At 50.9% G+C, this 19,380-nt stretch overlaps 1 protein-coding gene across 1 annotated transcript; it reads right to left on the reverse strand.

The window, feature by feature from the left end:
* Positions 1-970: 970 nt before the first annotated feature.
* On the reverse strand, positions 971-14,137 carry GRPEL1 (GrpE like 1, mitochondrial). Its single transcript, XM_060089289.1, has 4 exons — positions 14,030-14,137; positions 11,450-11,612; positions 10,027-10,108; positions 971-2,603 (listed from the first exon to the last, which is right to left on the reverse strand). The coding sequence occupies exons 1-4, from the start codon at positions 14,122-14,124 to the stop codon at positions 2,257-2,259; spliced, it is 687 nt and encodes a 228-aa protein (XP_059945272.1). The 5' UTR covers positions 14,125-14,137; the 3' UTR covers positions 971-2,256.
* Between the last annotated feature and the right edge of the window lie 5,243 nt (positions 14,138-19,380).

Genomic DNA, 19,380 nt, shown 5'->3' on the forward strand with positions numbered 1-19,380 from the left:
GGATGGGGGACAGCCCGTGACGTCTTAGTGTGGCACTTCCGTGTCACACCAGTTTTTCCTCCAGACTGGGGGGAGTTAAAATAGATTTCAGTTAAGCAGAAACCCCTTCCCGCCACTCTCCTTGCCTGAAAGAAGCGGAATAGCTAGAGCTCTCGTGGAGCCAGGCCGGGAGAGCCTGTGGTGAGTGGACAGTGCTGCCTGTCACCTACACGCGCTAGAATCCAGGCCACGATTACGCAAAACCCAGGAACTCGGCGAGAGTGTGGCCCACAGGTCTTTAATTGCCAGTGTCAGTGCGTACAAAATTAAATGTTTTCCCGTTAGCGGTGACTGTGGATGAGTGGAACAGTGAACAAATAGCTGATCACCTTTAAGCGAGACCATCTCTAGGTTTAGCACCTTTTTGCAGGTGCAGCTCTAGGTGAAAAGGGATGGGAGGGGACTGCACTGCACACGTTCCAAGAAATTAGTTTCAAAGTTACTTTTCTTATTCACCCACATTTTACAGATGAGTCCAGGGAGGCGAAAGGCTGTGCTCACAGCCACAGTGTAAAGAGCAGGTGTAACTCTCGGCTGTTTCTCAATAATGCTGTACTGCTACCTTTAGTTCTGGGCTATGCTCTTGACCAAGTTATTTAAAGCAGCTTAAGAGAAAAGGGGGACGGGCTTCCCTGGTGGTGCAGTGGTTAAGAATCCGCCTGCCAGTGCAGGGGACCAGGAAGATCCCACGTGCTGTGTACCAACTAAACCTGTGCGCCACAACTACTGAGCCTGCGCTCTAGAGCCCGTGCGCCACAAATACTGAGCCCGTGCGCCACAACTACTGAAGCCGGCGCACCTAGAGCCCGTGCTTCGCAACAGGAGAAGCCACCGCAATGAGAAGCCCACGCACCACAATGAAGAGCAGCCTCTGCTCGCCACAACTAGAGAAAGCCCGTGCACAGTAACGAAGATACAACGCAGCCAAAAATAAGTAAAATAAATTTATAAACAGGAAAGGGGGGGGTTCTTGAAATGGTATAAATTGGAATTTTAATTATGGGAGTATCACCTACACCTTTCAAATCGACTGCCCACCTTTTTTATGCAGTAAATCGAAGTAACAGTATTGACCTTTAATCCTAGAAGTATCTCTTAGAAGCAAAGCTAGTGGAAGATTATTTTTTTCCCTCGTTTATAAGAGTACCTCAGTCATTCAACTTTTCCCCTCACGTAAGGAACGGAGGGTCCGGCGGCGAGTCACAGGGCCAGCGCTTGCCGGTCATGTGTCCTTGCTGCTGCTTCTGAGTGTCCACGGTCCCCTTCCGGGACAGAAGCCAACACGTTTGCACGTGTCAGGCGCACAGCTGCAGGATTTGAGCAAAGACCTGGAAAGCTAAGCCACACTTCTTTGCTTAGTAAGGGGATCTCCTCCACCAAAGCGCATAGCTAGCAGAACATAGGAAAATAAACAACAGGGCTTTAATCCTCTGAAATAAAATTTTAAATTTAACATTTAAAACATACCAAGCACACAGTCCTCAGATTTCTAAGAAAGTCCATCTTACTAGGGAAAGTACCTTCTGGTCATTAGTAACTAGTCGGGTATAGATTTAAACCTTTCTATAAAGAGATGAACAAAACAGGACAAAAGTAACTGAGTGTGTCAAATTCAGTTACTGGCAAAATAAGGAGGTGAGGACGTTAGGGTGTGCCCACTGGTCTCACATCTCCCAAAGCCAGAAGACGATCACTCTTAGCAGCGAGACAGTAACTGATCATAAACGAACTCAAACACGTTCTTCACCAAGGGTGTTGTACAATTTTTCTTAGCAAGAAAAATGTTTAAACTCTTGCCTTGCCTTCACTGAGTGACGGGTGGTGGGCTAAGCAGTCCAGGAACTCGCGTGCTACAGTGAGACGCAGAGGACGCGGTGCAGCCGGCGCAGCCAGCTAGCAAACAGCAGGATTCCTGAAGACCTTTTATTCATTTGAAATACTCTGACGTCACCAGAGTTTGAGCAGACACGGTGTTTTTCCTGATACCCTAGGGTCCGGTAGCATCCCGCCGGCCTGTCCTGTGAGCACGTGGAACTAGTAACTCCCGAATGTTCATTAACACAGCTGTGCAACTGGCTTACTTCCTGTCCAGCCACTGGTCACTAAAGCCTGGCAACAAGGTTTAGGAAAAGGTCGCACGCGCCCACAGCTGAGAAAAGATGAAGCGGCCCGAGTCAGCGAGTGATCGTAACAAAGCCCCGGAGCCCGTGAGGGCCGCTAAGCCTCCTTCACCACCCCAACCAGGGCGGGTCTCAGGGTGCGCCCGTGCAGCTTGTACCCCACTTTGTTAACGAGCGCCACCGTGCCCGGCTCCTTGCCCTCAACCGGCGTGTGGAACAAGGCCTCGTGCTCATAGGGGTCGAACTTGGCCCCCACGGGGTTCAGCTGGAGTAAGCCGTGCTTCCTGAACACCTTCTGGATCTGCACCTCAGTCATCACGAGCCCCTCGTAGAGGTTCTTCAGGTGCGGGTTATCGTCTCTAATCTCCTCCTTCGGGACACACTGTGTTGCCTTCTCCAGAATGTCCGCCACCTCCAGCAAGTCCTTGCAGAAGCCCTGAATGCCTACACAAAGTTAAAGAAGAACAGCATTTGCATTCTGTATCAACTGCATGGGCAACTCAACACTGTAAGCCCCGTTTACGTCACACGCGGGGTATTTAATGACATCTTTTCAAATCACTAGTTTGCCCTAGAATTTCAATGCTGGATTAAAAAACAGACATACCTTTTTGGGGTTTAGACAAAAGCTAATGAGGTATAAAGACCAGCAACTTAAAACCTGCAGAACCACCATCAGTCCTGCTCCAGGCTAAGAAAACGTGCAAACCCCGGAGCACGTTGTTCCCGCAGACAGTAGAGCCGGGAAGGGGCGCAGGTGGCCGCCTCAGCTGAAGAGCATGGGGCCCGGGGCCACATCCCTGGCTGTCACCGAACTGCCCATGTGATCCGGTTAACCCCTCTGGGTCTCAGCTTCTTTGGTTATAAAACAGGGATAACAGTACCTAACACAGTGAGGTTATGAGGACAAAACCACACACACTCCGAGCACCTAGAACACTAAGTACTCAATACACGTTAGCAATTATTTGGCCCCGTGGGTAAAAGTGACCGGGACACACCCCAAGCCTTAACCTTTATCTAACAGAAGAAATAACGTGTTAAAAAACTTCGCATAAACACAAACGTTTGTGGTTCCAAGATGACGCTTCAGCTGCTGAACGAAGGAGGTCAGGGCAGATGAGAAGCGCACACGGGGTCAGCTCCCCCGGCCCGCCCCACCCTGGCCCCGGCAGCGCAGCAACCGTGAGGCTCTAGCGCGGCCCACTCAAGTCTTCTCGGATCTTGAAGGCTGTGCACTTCGAAGGAGGCAGCGCTTGTTTTAGGCTTTCCTCTTTCACACAAGGTTTTCACCCCACTGCTTTAAAATGAAATTAAAATTCCACCTATCCGATAAAGATGGGAGCGTCTAATTAAGGATGAACCCTGTGCTAGTTCCCATATGGTTTCTGAGACACGTAGGAAATGGTCACACAAGTGGCAAGTACAATCACAACGATACTTACACAAGGTGCACTCTGAGTGCTGAGGACCTATTAACCTAAGGGACGTGGATCGGCAGGGCAGGCGGAGGAGGGTTCCGGGAACAGGCCTGGAGGGTCGGGAGGGAGCCACACACTGGAGGAACTGAGGGCGGCCAGCCTACCAGGAAGATGCAGACCCGGAGTAGCTGCAGGTTCCAGATGGGGCAGTGGAATGGGTAGAGGTCTGCTGTGGCCACACTGCCTGGGGTGTGGAGCAGGGCTGCAAGAGCTGAAGCTGGCCTGGACCACAGCGGAAGCAGCAGAGACAAGTGGATGAACGAGAGTCCAGGCATCACCACTCACTGGATGGGAGGGGAGTGAGCTTGAGGGAGGAGAGGGTAGTTCCCTGCCTGACCTAAACACCCGGTGGGCAACAGTAGCATTTACTCAAATGAGGAAGAGAGGAAGCACAGGCAGAGGGGAGAATCCAGTTTAAAACACCCCTGAGACGTCCAGGTAAAGACATACAGGACTAGAACGCAGAAGAAATGGCTGAACTGGAAAGTGAACCTGGGCGTGGATGCCATTCAGACCTGTGGGAGGGCAAGTCAGCAGGGGGGACGGCGAGAGGAGGAAGGGAGGCCTGCTCCTAGCCCTGAAGAACCCAGACACGTGGAGCACGACAGACACACAGCCAGTGCAGGGGATGACCAGAAAGAGGAAGAAGAACAGGAGGTGAGGTGACTGCATCCAGGAACGAAGAGTGTTCCCAGAAGAAGTGAAGCACCGTTGTTAAGGGGCCCGCGAGGGGAAGGGTGGGGCCCGCCATGGCAGCCTCTTGCTGGGTGCCACCTTTATGAGCTCTGGGAGCGCCAGGTGCCGGTGCCAGGGGGCTGCCCACACGCGGAGGTGAGACTGAAAACAGAGCCCCCTCCCTGCAGCTGTGTGATCCACGCCACTGCCGCCGACTCTTGTAAACTCAGCAGCACGTGCGGGACATCCAAGTGGAAAGGGTGCTCCCGCAGCTGGGACGGGTCCGGCCTTTGCAGCTGTGGGCTTTGTGGGCACGCACAGAGGCAGGGCCGGGGTCTGGGCTGCTCTCACGGCTCCTACGGCAGGTCCAGGCGCACGACTACTCCGGTCCTGGTACCCGACCTCAGTGGATCTATGCTGGTGGTTTTGTGCACACAGCACCTGAGGGACCCCAGGGCCGACTGCCTGCATTCCCACAGTGCAGGCGGGGCCGAGGGCAGTGTGACAACAGCGCACTTTGTGAGCCCGCACAACAGGTGACAGATGGCACCACAGAGCACACTCCCTGGTAGATGGCTCTGGCGGAGGGATACTGAGTGGCTTCCCTTCCAGCGGGAGTGCTCCAATCTTGCTCACAAGGCAGCTCAGAAACGGATCTGGGGGCCTCTATTCCAACAACTAGGGAGCAGGACCTGCCCCCAACAGGGCTGTGACAACCACAAGCAGAGAGGAGGCCCCGCTCAAATCGAGTGCAGACGCTGGTCACCACACCACCAGTCACACCTCCTGTCAAGGGGAGGAAAGAGATGGCAGGCATCCACACTAAAAACAGGCCTTGGGCCTTCCCTGGTGGCGCAGTGGTTAAGAATCCGCCTGCCAACGCAGGGGACACGGGTTCGAGCCCTGGTCTGGGAAGATCCCACATGCTGCGGAGCAACTAAGCCCATGTGCCACAACTACTGAGCCTGTGCTCTAGAGCCTGCGTGCCACAACTACTGAGCCCACACGCCTAGAGCCTGTGCTCCACAACAAGAGAAGCCACCACAATGAGAAGCCCGCGCACCACGACAAAGAGTAGCCCCCATTAGCCACAACTAGAGAAAGCCCGTGTGCAGCAACAAAGACCCAATGCAGCCAAAAATAAATAAAATAAAACAAAATAAAAAACTCACTACAAACAAAAGTCCAGGACCAGGTGGCTTCACAGGCGAATTCTACCAAACACACAAAGAACCTGTACCACTTCTTAAACTCTTCCAAAAGACTGAAGAGGAAGGACACTATGAAGCCACCATCACCCTGATACCAAAACCAGACAAAGACACTACCAAAAAAGAAAATTACAGGCCAATATCTTTGATGAATACAGATGCAAAAATTCGCAACAAAATGTTAGCAAACCGAATCCAACAACACGTAAAAAAAGATCGTATGCCATGACCAAGTTGGATTCACCCCAGGGTCATAAGAATGGTTCAATATATGCAAATCAATCAATGCGATACACCCCATCAACAAAAGAGAAGACAAAAACCACATGATCATCTCAGTAGATGCAGAAAAAGCATCTGATAAAATCCAACAACCATTCATGATAAAAACTCTTATGAAAGTAGGTATAGAGAAAACACCTCAACATAATTAAAGCTATTTACGACAAACAGCCAACATAATACTCAATGGTGAAAAGCTGAAAGCCTTCCCTCTAAAATCTGGAACAAGACAAGGATGCCCACTTTCACTTCCATTCAACATAGTATTGGAAGTCCTAGCCACAGGAATCACACAAGAAAAAGAAACAAAAGGTATCCAAAATGGCAGGGAAGAGATAGAATTGTCATTACATGCAGATGACATGATACTATATTTTGAAAACTCTAACGACTCCACACAAAAACTACTAGAACTGGGCTTCCCTGCTGGCGCAGTGGTTGAGAGTCTGCCTGCCGATGCAGGGGACACAGGTTCGTGCCCTGGTCCGGGAGGATCTCACATGCCGCGGAGCAGCCGGGCCCGTGAGCCATGGCCGCTGAGCCTGAGCATCCGGAGCCTGTGCTCCACAACGGGAGAGGCCACAACAGTGAGAGGCCTGCGTATCGCAAAAAAAAAAAAAAAAAAACAAAAAAACTGATAAAGGTATTCAGCAAGGTAGCAGGATACAAGATTAAAATACAGAAACTGGCTACATTTCTTCACATTAACAATGAAATATCAGAAAAGGAAAGTAAAAAAAACAATACCTCTTAAATCCCATCAAATAATACTTAGGAATAAACCTGACAAGGAGGTGAAAGACCTACATGCTGAGAACTATAAACCATTAGTAAAGGAAACTGAAGATGATTCAAAGAAATGGAAAGATATCCCGTGCTCTTGGACTGGAAAAATTAACATTGTTAAAACGGCCATACTACCCAAAGCAATCTACAGATTTAACGTGATCCCTATCAAATTACCCATGACATTTTCCACAGAACTAGAGCAAATAATCATAAAATTTATATGGAACCACAAGACTCAGAACTGCCAAAGCAATCCTGAGGAAAAAGAACAAAGCTGGAGGCATAACCCTCCCAGACTTCAGACAATACTACAAAGCTACAGTAATCAAAACAGCATGGTACTGGCACAACGACAAACATATAGATCAATGGAACAGAATAGAGAGCCCAGCAATAAACCCACACACCTACGGTCAATTAATCTTTGACAAAGGAGGCAAGAATATTCAATGGAGAAAAGACAGTCTCTATAGCAAGTAGTGTTAGGAGAGTTGGACAGCCACAGGTCAATCAATGAAGTTAGAACACACCCTCTCACCATACACACAAATAAACTCAAAATGACTTAAATAAAGACCTAAATATAAGACAAGACACCGTAAAACTACAAAAGAACACAGGCAACATTTTCGGTTTTTTTTTTTTTTTTTTTTTTTGCAGTACGCGGGCCTCTCACTGCTGTGGCCTCTCCCGTTGCGGAGCACAGGCTCCGGACGCGCAGGCTCAGCCACTCCGCGGCATGTGGGATCTTCCGAGACCGGGACATGAACCCATATCCCCTGCATCGGCAGGCGGACTCTCAACCACTGCGCCACCAGAGAAGCCCAGGCAACATTTTCTGACATAAATTGTACCAATGTTTTCTCATGTCAGTCTCCCAAGGCAACAGAGATAAAAGCAAAAATAAACAAATGGGTCCTATCAAACTTACAAGCTTTAGCACAGCAAAGGAAACTAAAAACAAAACAAAAAGACAACATACAGACTGGAAGAAAATATTTGCAAATGATGCAACCTACAAGGGCTTAATCTCCAAAATGTATTATACAAACAGCTCATAAAACTCAATAACAAAAAACCAAACAACTCAATCAAAAAATGGGCAGAAAACCGAAATAGACATTTCTCCAAAGAAGACATACAGATGGCCAATAAGCACATGAAAAGATGCTCAACATCACTAATTACTAGAGAAATGCAAATCAAAACTACAATGAGGTACCACTTCACACCAGTCAGAATGGCCACCATTAAAAAGTCTACAAATAGGGCTTCCCTGGTGGCGCAGCGGTTGAGAGTCCACCTGCCGATGCAGGGGACGTGGGTTCGTGCCCCGGTCCGGGAAGATCCCACATGCCGCGGAGCAGCTGGGCCCGTGAGCCATGGCCGCTGAGCCTGCGCGTCCGGAGCCTGTGCTCCGCAACGGGAGAGGCCACAACAGTGAGAGGCCCGCATACAGCAAAAAAAAAAAAAAAAAAAAAAAGTCTACAAATAACAAATGCTGGAGAGGGTGTGGAGAAAAGGGAACCCTCCTATACTGTTGGTGGGAATGTAAATTGGTACAGCTACTATGGAGAACAGTATGGAGGCTCCTCAAAAAACTAAAACTAGAATTACCATATGACCCAGCAATCCCACTCGTGGGCATACATCCAGACAAAACCATAATTCAAAACGATGCATGCACTCCTATGTTCACAGCTGCACCACTTACAATAGCCAAGACATGGAAACATGGAAATGTTCAATGACAGATGAATGGATAAAGAAGATGTGGTATATATGTATATTCAATGGAATATGACTCAGCCATAAAAAAAAGAACGAAATTATGCCATTTGCAGCAACACAGATGCAACTAGAGATTATCATACCAAGTGAAGTAAGTCAGAAAGAGGAAGACAAATACCATATGATATCACTTATATGTGGAATCTAAAGTATGGCACAAATGAACCTATCTATGAAACAGAAACAGAATCAGAGAGAACAGACTTGTGGTGGACAAGGCAGGGGGGTGGGGAAGGGATGGAGTGGGAGTTTAGGATGAGCAGATGCAAACTATTATATATGGAATGGATAAACAACAAGATCCTACTGTAGAGCACAGGGAATTACATTCAATATCCTGTGATAAACCATAATGGAAAAGAATATAAAAAAGGGAGGGCTTCCCTGGTGGTGCAGTGGTTGAGAGTCTGCCTACCAATGTGGGGGACACGGGTTCGAGTCCTGGTCTTGGAAGATCCCACATGCCATGGAGTGACTTGGCCTGTGAGCCACAACTACTGACCCTGCGCATCTGGAGCCTGTGCTCCGCAACAAGAGAGGTCACAACAGTGAGGGGCCCGCGCACCGCAATGAAGAGTGGCCCCCGCTTGCCGCAACTGGAGAAGGCCCTCGCACAAAACCGAGGACCCAACACAGCCAAAAATAAATAAATAAATTTATTTAAAAAAAAAAAAAGAAGATAAAAAAGGGAATATAGGGCTTCCCTGGTGGCGCAGTGGTTGAGGGTCCGCCTGCCGATGAGGGGACACGGGTTCGTGCCCCGGTCCGGGAGGATCCCACATGCCGCGGAGCGGCTAGGCCCGTGAGCTGTGGCCGCTGAGCCTGCGCGGCCAGAGCCTGTGCTCCGCAACGGGAGAGGCCACAACAGTGAGAGGCCCACGTACCGCGAAAAAAAAGGGGGGGGGAATATATACATGTATAACTGAATCACTCTGCTGTACAGCAGAAATTAACACAACACTGTACATCAACTATGCTTCAATAAAATTTAAAAAAAAAAGAGATTTGTTCTCTGTGTTGAACTCGTCTCTTATCAATACTTTCCACTGTGAGCACCCAAGGTCGAACCTGAGGTTCTGCATCTACAACAGGGGCACTGAAAGCTCCGTCCCCACAGGTACTCAAATGGTAGCCTTTTGGGTAATCAACACAACACATCTGGGGTTGGGAGACGGGCCTCAGTGCCAGCGCCATTACCAGGTTTGTACTGAACGGCAAGTCATTTCAGCCTCACTGATCTCAACTGTAAAAACGGGAAGGATGATGACAGAAACATACAAAGATGACATTCAGACAGAATCTGAGGAGGTCCTAAGTGAGACCAATGCTAGGGCTGCTCCAGCTAAGGAACCGAACCTCACAGAGCCGACCTGCTAGTTACCTGCAGGCTCACACTGAGGTCTTTGTGTGGAAGAGCAAAGCACACACTCCTCACTGAAGGAATGACGCTCACCACTCCGAGTGCGAGTCATAAGGGCAATTTTGCTCCTTCTGGACAACGGCTGACCCATCTCAAAAACTGGAGGGAGTGCAACCAGCAAGCTCCCCATGGGGCTGGCCACTTTGCCTGGCACTCTGATACCCCCTCCCTTGCCCCGTGTTTCCCCACGGTCGATGTCATGTAACGTTGAAAGTTACCATAGAGTTTCGCCTCCTCCACCAACTTTTGGCTCCTCTGCCGCAAGTTCTCAGTATCTGCTAAAGCTCGCTTATACTTTTCCTTAAAAAAAAGAAAGGGAGAGAGAAAGACTGATTCACATGAATTAAATATGGAACAAATTCATAGGAAAGCATATCTGATGTAACAAACTCCAAGTCAAAACACAAATAACAGCTATCATCACGTTGGAGATTTTGGGTTACAGACAGCTGCTGCTTAATAAACAGAAAACAAATTAACCTGTGTCACTATTTCCACCACATGGGGAATAAGATGGCCAGGTGTCGCATATTCATACAGCCCACAAGGCCACTCTCACGCAGTGTATAGCTGGGAAAGGACAAGGAGAAGCTTCTAGTTTCTCGCGGTTCGATGGTTCTCCTCAAGGAAGGACCATTCATTCCTTCCTCAGAAGAATCTCCCACTTAAGGGAATCCTAGAACCCCGGTTAGGGGCTGACCCGCCTCAGTTCCCACACCCTGAAGAGACGTCTAGGAGAACAACGAACCTGAGTGGACAGCTTTGGCCTCTACGCCACAAAAGAGGAAAAACCCCATCAATGAACCTCTGGTATTGTTAACATTGCCCAGATATGATTCAGTTGAAACATTTATTGTGTACTAATCATCTGAATTCTGGTATCTTCCTCATTTTGCACCAACTTTTCCTGTAATCTCATCCATCTCCTGGAATTTCTATTTCTCGTGTGCCCCAGGTTACTGTGTTCAGCCTTCAGGAGATTCCAGAGCCGTGGTTAAGAGCAAGGCCTCCCAGGCTCAGGCCCTCGCCCTGCCACTCAGTGGCCAGGTGACCTTGGGAAGTTTACCAAACCGTCCTGGACCTCAGTTTCCTCATCTGTAAACAGGGATATTAACGGTTGACTCACAGGGCTGTTGTGAGAATTAACATAAATAAAGGGGTCAGAACAGCCCCGGCACACGGTATTTGATATTATCATTCTTAAATGCTTACAGAGCTCCATTTGTGCCACTCATGCTTCTCCACATGGGGTCCTAATCCATATCACTCATCAGTTCACAGAACTCCTACCTCCCTAGGAGAGCACCACGTGGCCGTACCTCTGCCCCCCACCCTTGTCCTTCCCTAAGACCAGCTTAAAGGGCCCTACTGAATCACCTGTAAAGACCGTTTTAAGCCTTAATTCAATATAATCTAGGTAGCACATAGAGATGACCCTCATGACAACCAGAGCCACACAGGCTTTGGGTTCTATCCCTTCTCCGGTAATAACTTGTTGTAGGACCCAGCCGCAGTCCTTGGACAATGATGCGATTTGTCTGGCCTCTGTCTCTGTTGTCACGGAGGCTGGCCAGACGTCCTCGGAAAACACTCACCTGGAGTTCGAAAGCCCACGCTACGCACGAGAGCCCGCAACCTTACCATGGTCTCCTTTAGCTGCTCTTCCAGCTTGACCTTCTCTTCCATCAGTGTCTTCTCTGCAGAGGGCAGATCTGTCTTCTGTTCATTCTGACCCATGTCCTCTTCCAAGTTCTGGCCACTGTTCTTCTGTTTCGTAGCTGTGCACAGCAGCCGAGGAGAGGACCTAAAGACAAGTCCACACGCTAGAAATTAAGATCATGTTTTTTTTGCTTCGTAAAGTCAGATGTATGACTTCAGAAATCAAAGAACTTAAAACTGTTTGCTACTGACTCATGGGGGAGAAAGGATTTATTTTAGACCCAATAAAGGCAAACTGCATATGATGTATAGAAGCTGTTTGTTGATATAAAGTCTTCTGCAACACATGCCTAAACTAATATGTCAGTGTACCGAGACTATGGTTCTAACCTTCTCTTCTCCCCACTTTAAACATCTCCTTCTGAGATATGGTCACCCAGCCCCACCACATAGCAATGCAGTAGCTGCTACTGGAGGTGAGGCCCAGTGCTGATGCTGATTACAAAGCTGGAGGGGCAGAGATCTTGCCCACAGGGTACTTCAGTCATGCAAAAAAGATATCTACACACAAAAAACCATAATGTGGGGTTTGAAAGTGATAAAAGAGGAACCATGCACTTCAGGAGGCTCCGAGTAGAATATTTCTAGCTTTGGGGAAATGGAAGGCAATGAAAGGGTTTATGCAGCGGGATTTTGAAGGATAAGTAAGAGTTCACATACAGAGTCAGGAATGGATGAGACAGATGCACTTCAGGAAGAGGGAAGGGCTTGGACAAAGGCATGGAGGTTGGAAAGCATGGGGATGGTATGTACAGGGGAAATACAAAGAGCTCTAAAACTAATGCTGCAAGGAACTTAAAGTATTAGCCAATCTGATCCCCACGTGAAAAAGGTTAAGTGATAAACTCAAGGCCACAAAGCCATTAAGTAATGATACACATCTCTGCACCAAGTCCAGTGGAGCTCTTAATTATGCCACAGTCCAACCTGAAAATAAACTACATGCAATTTCTTCCCCGATTAAAAAAAACTGCCTCAATGAACAGGAAAGCTAGAAGTACACAGAACGTATGTACAAGGATGTTTACAGCAACTGGAAACAGATCGCTGGTCAGAAGGAGATGGCTGAACAAGCTGTTACTTCCATGATCTGGAATACTGAGCAGCTACCAAATAGAATATGTTAAACTGCCATCTTTTGGCTACACCACGGGTGTACTGTGCAGGAAGAAATGCAACTTAGAGAAATGCACAAAACACGACCCCGCTTTTATAAACTCAAATCAGAAATCCTGTGTAGGTACATGCGTCTGAGGCCCGCAGAGAGCAATAAGAGAATTCATTACATTACTCTATTACCCTGAGGGTGAGATGCAATAACCTTTTTACTGTTATTTTTACTTTCGTGATGAAAAAAACTGATAATCTGAAAACTGAGTGTGCTGCTGTGAGGCCTGCCTTTCTTCCTAGATATTCTGACCTCTGGGTGAGACAGTCACCGCCATTCTGCAGTTCACCTCAGCTCTGCCGACGCCGTCCTGGAGCTCCAGAGGCTCCCGCAGCAGCCACAGCAAGTCTTGCTTTGCTTTGCTTTGCATTGCAGGGAGGGAGACGGAGGCTCCGGGGGCTCAGTTACTCCGAAAGCTACGCATACAATTCAGTTCTCTAGACTCCCCAACTTGAGCCTCTTGCCACAAACCCAGTTCTCAGAGCAGAAATTCACGCTGTCCTGGCAACTAATTCCAGATACAAAAATCACAAATTACTTGAGCAAAGAGGCCTTTTCACTCGGGCTTTCCAGGTGGGCTTGTTCCCACACAGTTCTACACCATGTATCGGGCTGGAATCGCAGCTGCATCCCCGCGCACCACCGTAGTCCACGCTGCCCGGCCCGGTCTCCCCATCACTCAAGCAGCTCCTGCGGGGAAAGCCCAGCTCCTGCTCTGCGCAGCTTCTACCCAATCTGTCTTCTACCAGATAACCGCGTTCTGGGAAGCTCCCCCAACGCAGAAAGTGCTAAGCACTCGCTAAACTAACTTATGAGGCTAGACTTTGAAAAAGCAGAAACCGCAGGTTTTAAAAAAAACACGAAGAAGAAAAGCCAAGGTGAGGGCACTGCCTCGTGACCCCCGCCGCGGAGTCGCCGCTCTTGTCTAAATAAGCCGCTGTCCCCACGGCGGGGCAGGCGCCGCTGCCCTTCTGACCTCAGGCTCCGGGGCACGCGGAGGTTGACGAGGACTCGGGCCGAGCGGAAGGAGCCAGCGCGCCGCCGCCCCGCGCCCCGGGGACCCGCACACGCGGCCGCCTCGCGCCGGCCTGGGCTCGCGGGCGGCTCGGCGCGGCCTCGGGCTCGCGCAGGGCGCCGTCCCACCCTCCCCGGGCCCGCCGCGCGGGCAGCACGGGCAGCGAGGTCGCAGGGCAGCCCCGCGGTGTCCGCGCCCCGCGTGGGGGAACCGCCGCCCACAGCGACCGGGCCGGAGCCGGGCAGGGCTCGGGTCGGAGCGGACGGGGGCGGCACGCGCACCGCGCCCTTCCTCAGCCCGGGCAGCCAGCGCCCCTTACCTGAGAGACAACGCCAAAGCCGGGAGGCTGTGCCGCCCCAGCCTCACGCACCGAGCCGCCATCACTGCCGCCGGGCCTGCGCGCACAGGGAGCATGCGCGGAGGCGGCTGGCGCGTTCCCTTGGCCACCAGGCCACTCGCGCAGACTCTGTGCTTCCTTCCCCCTCCCAACTACTTCCCCTCAGCCAATCCACCACCGCTTCTCCTCTGATGGACAGATCATACTCACCACTAATTACCGGTCTTGGAGGCGTACTCTCCCCTCCCCTGGTGGGCGGGGTCTGAGGCCTTCCAAGCCTGAGAAGGTGAGGAGGTGAAAGGTGAAGGAAACCGTGGGAGGAGACTCTCCGCGGAGGGGCGAGGTCAAAGGAAGAACCAATAGGGAGGGAGCATGGGGTGGGGCGCCGGAAGTGCGGACTAGGGAGCGCAGAGAAGGGGTAGTCGACTTTCCTGTCTGGTCGCGCGTTGCACGCTTCGGGCCGCCTTTTCTTTTGGGGGTCGGCGATGCGCCGGGGCTTGCATTTGTCCCGTTCTCCCTTGCAGCGCGAGCTCCTGGAACCCTGCCGGGCACCGGGCACTCAGTGTGGGCTAAATGCAAATAGGCCAACGACAAAAGCACGTCCACGGGCAACCGCAGGACTTTAAAAATGTCGGTTAAAACAGTGTTAGGGGAGCACCGCCCGTCCTTCCTGCGGCTCCGCGGCGGCGGAGGAGGGGGAAGGGGCGAGGGCTGGTGGCCGGAGGGGACTCCATCGCTACCTGTCAGTTTTTTTTGTTTTTTTGTTTTTTTGCGGTACGCGGGCCCCTCACTGTTGTGGCCTCTCCCGTTGCGGAGCACAGGCTCCGGACGCGCAGGCTCAGCAGCCATGGCTCACGGGCCCAGCCGCTCCGCGGCATGTGGGATCTACCCGTGTCCCCTGCATCGGCAGGCGGACTCTCAACCAATGCGCCACCAGGGAAGCCCTACCTGTCAGTTTTATTAACGCGAAAACCAAAACCCAGGAGGCAGATGTGACACAGCACGGCGGCGTTGGTGCTGGGTGAGGGGAATTGAGTGTGTGTTGATTTCTCTTTGCGCTCTTCTTCAGTTTTATCAGAGTAAAGCACAAAGCATAACAAGATGCGAACAGCACCGAAGAAGGCTCTGGGGACACAGCCAAAGCTCATAAATCCAAATGTTTTCGTTAATCTATCAAAGGTCAGTGCTACCGTATCATGTGCCACGAAGGAACCGAGGTGCTGGAAGAGGAGGTGTCCCTCAGCAGCTGTCCCTGCAGCGAGGCGCCCTGGGAGCTCTGGCCTGGCCCCTGCTTCAGCACTGCCTGGCCTGCTGTCTCTCCGCCGGGATGGAGGACTGGAGCCTGCGGCGTCCCTGAGATCCCGGGGCTGGAGCCCGTGGTGTCCCAAGTGCAGTGCTGCCTGCATGTCATATTTGGGGTTTTTTTGTTTTTTCTTTAAATTAATTAATTTTTGGTTGCATTGGGTCTTCGTTGCTAAGCGCGGTTTTTCTCTAGTTGCGGCGAGCGGGGGCTACTCTTCGTTGCGATACGCAGGCTTCTCACTGGGGTGGCTTCTCTTGTTTTGGAGCATGGGCTCTAGGCGCGTGGGCTTCAGTGGTTGAGGCACGCCGGCTTCAGTAGTTGTGGCTCGTGGGCTCTAGAGCGCAGTCTCAGTAGTTGTGGCGCACGGGCTTAGTTGCACCGCGGCATGTGGGGTCTTCCCGGACCAGGGCTCGAACCCCTGTCCCCTGCATTGGCAGGCGGATTCTTAACCACTGTGCCACCAGGGAAGCCCCGAAGTTTTCTGTAATAAAATGTAAAACATGTCAGGGGGAGAGATAAATTAGGAGCTTGGGATTAGCATACAGACACTACTATGTATAAAACAGATAACCAACAAGGACCTACTGTAGAGCACAGGGAACTCTGCTCAATATTCTGTAATAACCTATATGGGAAAAGACTCTGAAAAAGAATGAATATAGGTATATGTATAACTGAATCACGTTGCTGTACACCTGAAACTAACACAACATTGTACATCAACTATACTCCAAAAAAATTTTTTTTAAATTTAAAACATGTCATGTTTCTCATTGGCTGTGACCTTGGGCAAGTCATTTAATTGCTCTCAGCATTGATTCCCTCCCTGTAGACCTGGGATTATTTATTGTGAGGTTTAAAAGAGGTACAACTATTCATTTCCTAACTCTTAGGGCTCAAGGGAGTCAGATGGGAATCCTGCTGTAAATAGCTCACAGTGCAGCATGGGGACGATCAACAGTGGTAACCGCTGTGTCCTGAGACAGAGACAAGCACTGGCTGTTGCAGTGGCGATGTTTCTGGGACACTGAATCCCTGGTCCGTACAGGACAGCCGAGAGGCCAGGCCCCAGATCTACTATTACATCCAAAACGGCAGATTTTGCGCAACAGAGGCCTGTCTGTGCTGCCACCTTGTGGCAGCTTTGGGAACTACGCTCTTGGGAGCCTGCTCAGGTAGTTCCCTGAAGTCTGGAACTTCTTTGTCACCTCATTGCAAGTCATCAGCACGCAGAGATGAAGCTGCCTGTGTGGGAAGACTCCTGCATCAGCCCTTGGAACGAATTTCTAGCAAAGAGAGTGGGTGGCCCGGACAGGGGGTGCAGGAAGAGCAAGCTAAACAGCCCATGGCGCCCCCAAAAAGGATGGGGTTGTGTTTAAAAGAAAATGTCCTCAGGAGAAGGTTGTGCAGAAGGCACAACAGCATGTGGGCTGTGGGTGTGATGCTCATGACAGCTGAGTGCCCGCAAGTGCCAGGCTCCGTGCAGGTGTCCTCTTCTGGACCAGCCTGCCCTGCGGTGATGGGGGGACAGGGGATGGGCCAGGTTCGTCACACACTTGGAAAAAGGCAGAGCTCTTGCCTGTTTTTCCCGACTAATCCCAGCCCATGTGACCGTCAGGGCCAGAACCCTCATCAGAACGTTGGCTGCTGCCATAAGGTGTATTGTCATCTTTATTATTATTATTATTGTCCCTCAGCTGGAGCATGGAATTTCATCCTTTAACTCTGAAATAAGCAAATTAAAGAATATATATATGGCTATGATGGGTGTGGTGGACAGAATTCTAAAGATGGGCCCAAGATACCCATCCTCTGGTTATTCAGTCAAACACTAATCTAGATGCTGCTGTGAAGAGGCTTTGCAGATGTAGTTGGCGTGTCAAGTCAGTGACCTTCATGGAGAGTATCTGGTGGACTTGACCTTGGTGAGCCCTTTCAAAGCAGAGAGTTTCCTCCAGGAGGCCGAGGCAGAGAGCTTCACAGCATGAGAAAGACTCGAATCACTGCTGCTGGTGCGAAGATGGACGGGGGAGTGAGAAGGTGGCCTCAGGGAGCAGACGGCGGCCCCCCTCTGGCCACCAGCGAGGACGTGAGGGCCTCAGATCTGCTCTCTCAGGGCACTGGACTCCACAGGCCATCTGCGTGGGTCCCCAGACCACAGCCCAGCCCGGCCTTTTGAGGGGCATTACTTCTCTCCTGTCCACTTTATCTGTATTTGGGATCTCAGTACACAGAATGGAGTAACCATAAACCTTGTTCCCATTCCCGTCATGGGGTCTTATTCTTGGCCCACTTTTGTTTTTTTGTTCATTTGTTTCCATGCTACAGGAGACCCCCACCAAATAAAAACCTTCACCTGGAGGAAACGGGCTCCCCAGTTAAGAGACGTTCCTGGAAGAGGGACCTGAAACCGGCAGCAGATTTCACCGACATTCCTCCCAAGCACACGGGCTCCAAACTGAAATGCATGTTCTTGGTAAGAAAATGCCACCAGAAGGGGCCACAGACGTTCAAGCTGAAATGACTTCCTGTAGAAATAGCCCGATCAGTTGCATGAGGAACGAGCAAACACGTTAACTAGCAGCCGCTTCCCCGAGAGCAGCCGCCTGGAACTAGTGTCCTCCAGGTATGGCTCAGGTGCAGCCCTCAGCACCATCAGTTCCTCCCACAGAGACACTAGAAGGTCAGGGAAGGAGAGAGCAGCGGCAGACTCCCCAATCCCGAGGAGAGTGTCTTAAAGAGCCCTTGGACATCAGAGGGAGTTTGAATCCGAGGCTGATTAAATTGTTCATCACAAGCCCACTGTAATTGGAACTCTCCTGTGTGTCCGTCGAATCAGCCATTAGCCAGAAGAAAAGTCAGAAGGGTGCAAAGGCTGCGGGTTGGCAGGAGGGACAGTTTCTCATTATAAAAATAATGGATGCTCATCGTAGAAATGTTACAAACTGTAGATGGTAGGAGAGTGTAGGACTATTAGCCTTTCCCTCCTGAGTTCCTCTTTCTCATCCCTGTTGGGACCTTGGGCACCTGCACTCTCTGTCTCCTCTTGACCCTGACCTTGGATTGATCACAAACCCAGAACTAGAGCCAGAGGCATCTTGAGGTGACAGCCATGACCCTGTGAGGAGCAGAGACGGTTGGGTCCCTTGCCTGTATCACGAGGCTAATGACACTTACTGGGAAAGGCCCGGGCTTCCCACGAGCAGGGCTTGAGGGCAGAGGGGCTCCCAGGAGCTGTGGCTGAACCCGGGGTGCTTAGGAACCTCCTTCCCCTGCCACTAGTGGCCTCGGGTGCCTGTCAGGAAACATGGACATGGATGCAGGGTGCACACAGGGCAGCCACGGAAGCAGCGGGCACATCTGCCCCTGCTCTTATCCCTAAGCCCTCCTGGATCAGGAACCAAAGCAAACCAGAAAAGTTTATTTCCCCCATCTGCAAAAGTCCGGGTGGCTCTGTGGCTCCAGGTCCTCGGGGGCTCAGGCTCCTTCCTGCTCGCAGGTCTGCCCTCCCCAGGGCAAGGCCCTCGCCCTCACGGTGAGGATGCATCTCTGGTCCTGACAGCGATATCTCAAACAGCAGGCTGGCAGAGGTGAGGGGAGGGAAAGGCCGCACTGCAGGAGTCTTCTAAGGAGGTTGCCGGGGTGCCAGGTACCATATCAGCTCATTCCCTATTGGCCTTAGTCACATGGCCACACCTAGCTGTAAGGGAGTCTGGGAAGGAGGTCTTTGTTCCTAGTGATCCCTTCCCAGCTTAAAATTCTAGTCCCGCAGAGGAGAAAGGATGCTTGGGGACACCAGCAACAGCTCCACCTGGGGTCCTCTGTGACCCTCCACTCCCTCTGGGTATGGGGGACCCCCTCCCTGACATCCCAGGGATTGGAGCAAACCCCCTCCTACGAGCCAGGTCCATGCTCTCACCAGGCCACAAGAGTGGGTTCTCAATCCTCTCATTCAACACCCCCGAGTTCTAGGCTCTGCTCGTTCTCCCCACCCCACTGATTGATAAACTGAGGCCCAGAGAGGTGAAGT

The sequence above is a fragment of the Mesoplodon densirostris genome, chromosome 1, assembly GCF_025265405.1.
Source record: "Mesoplodon densirostris isolate mMesDen1 chromosome 1, mMesDen1 primary haplotype, whole genome shotgun sequence".
NCBI lineage: Eukaryota > Metazoa > Chordata > Mammalia > Artiodactyla > Ziphiidae > Mesoplodon > Mesoplodon densirostris.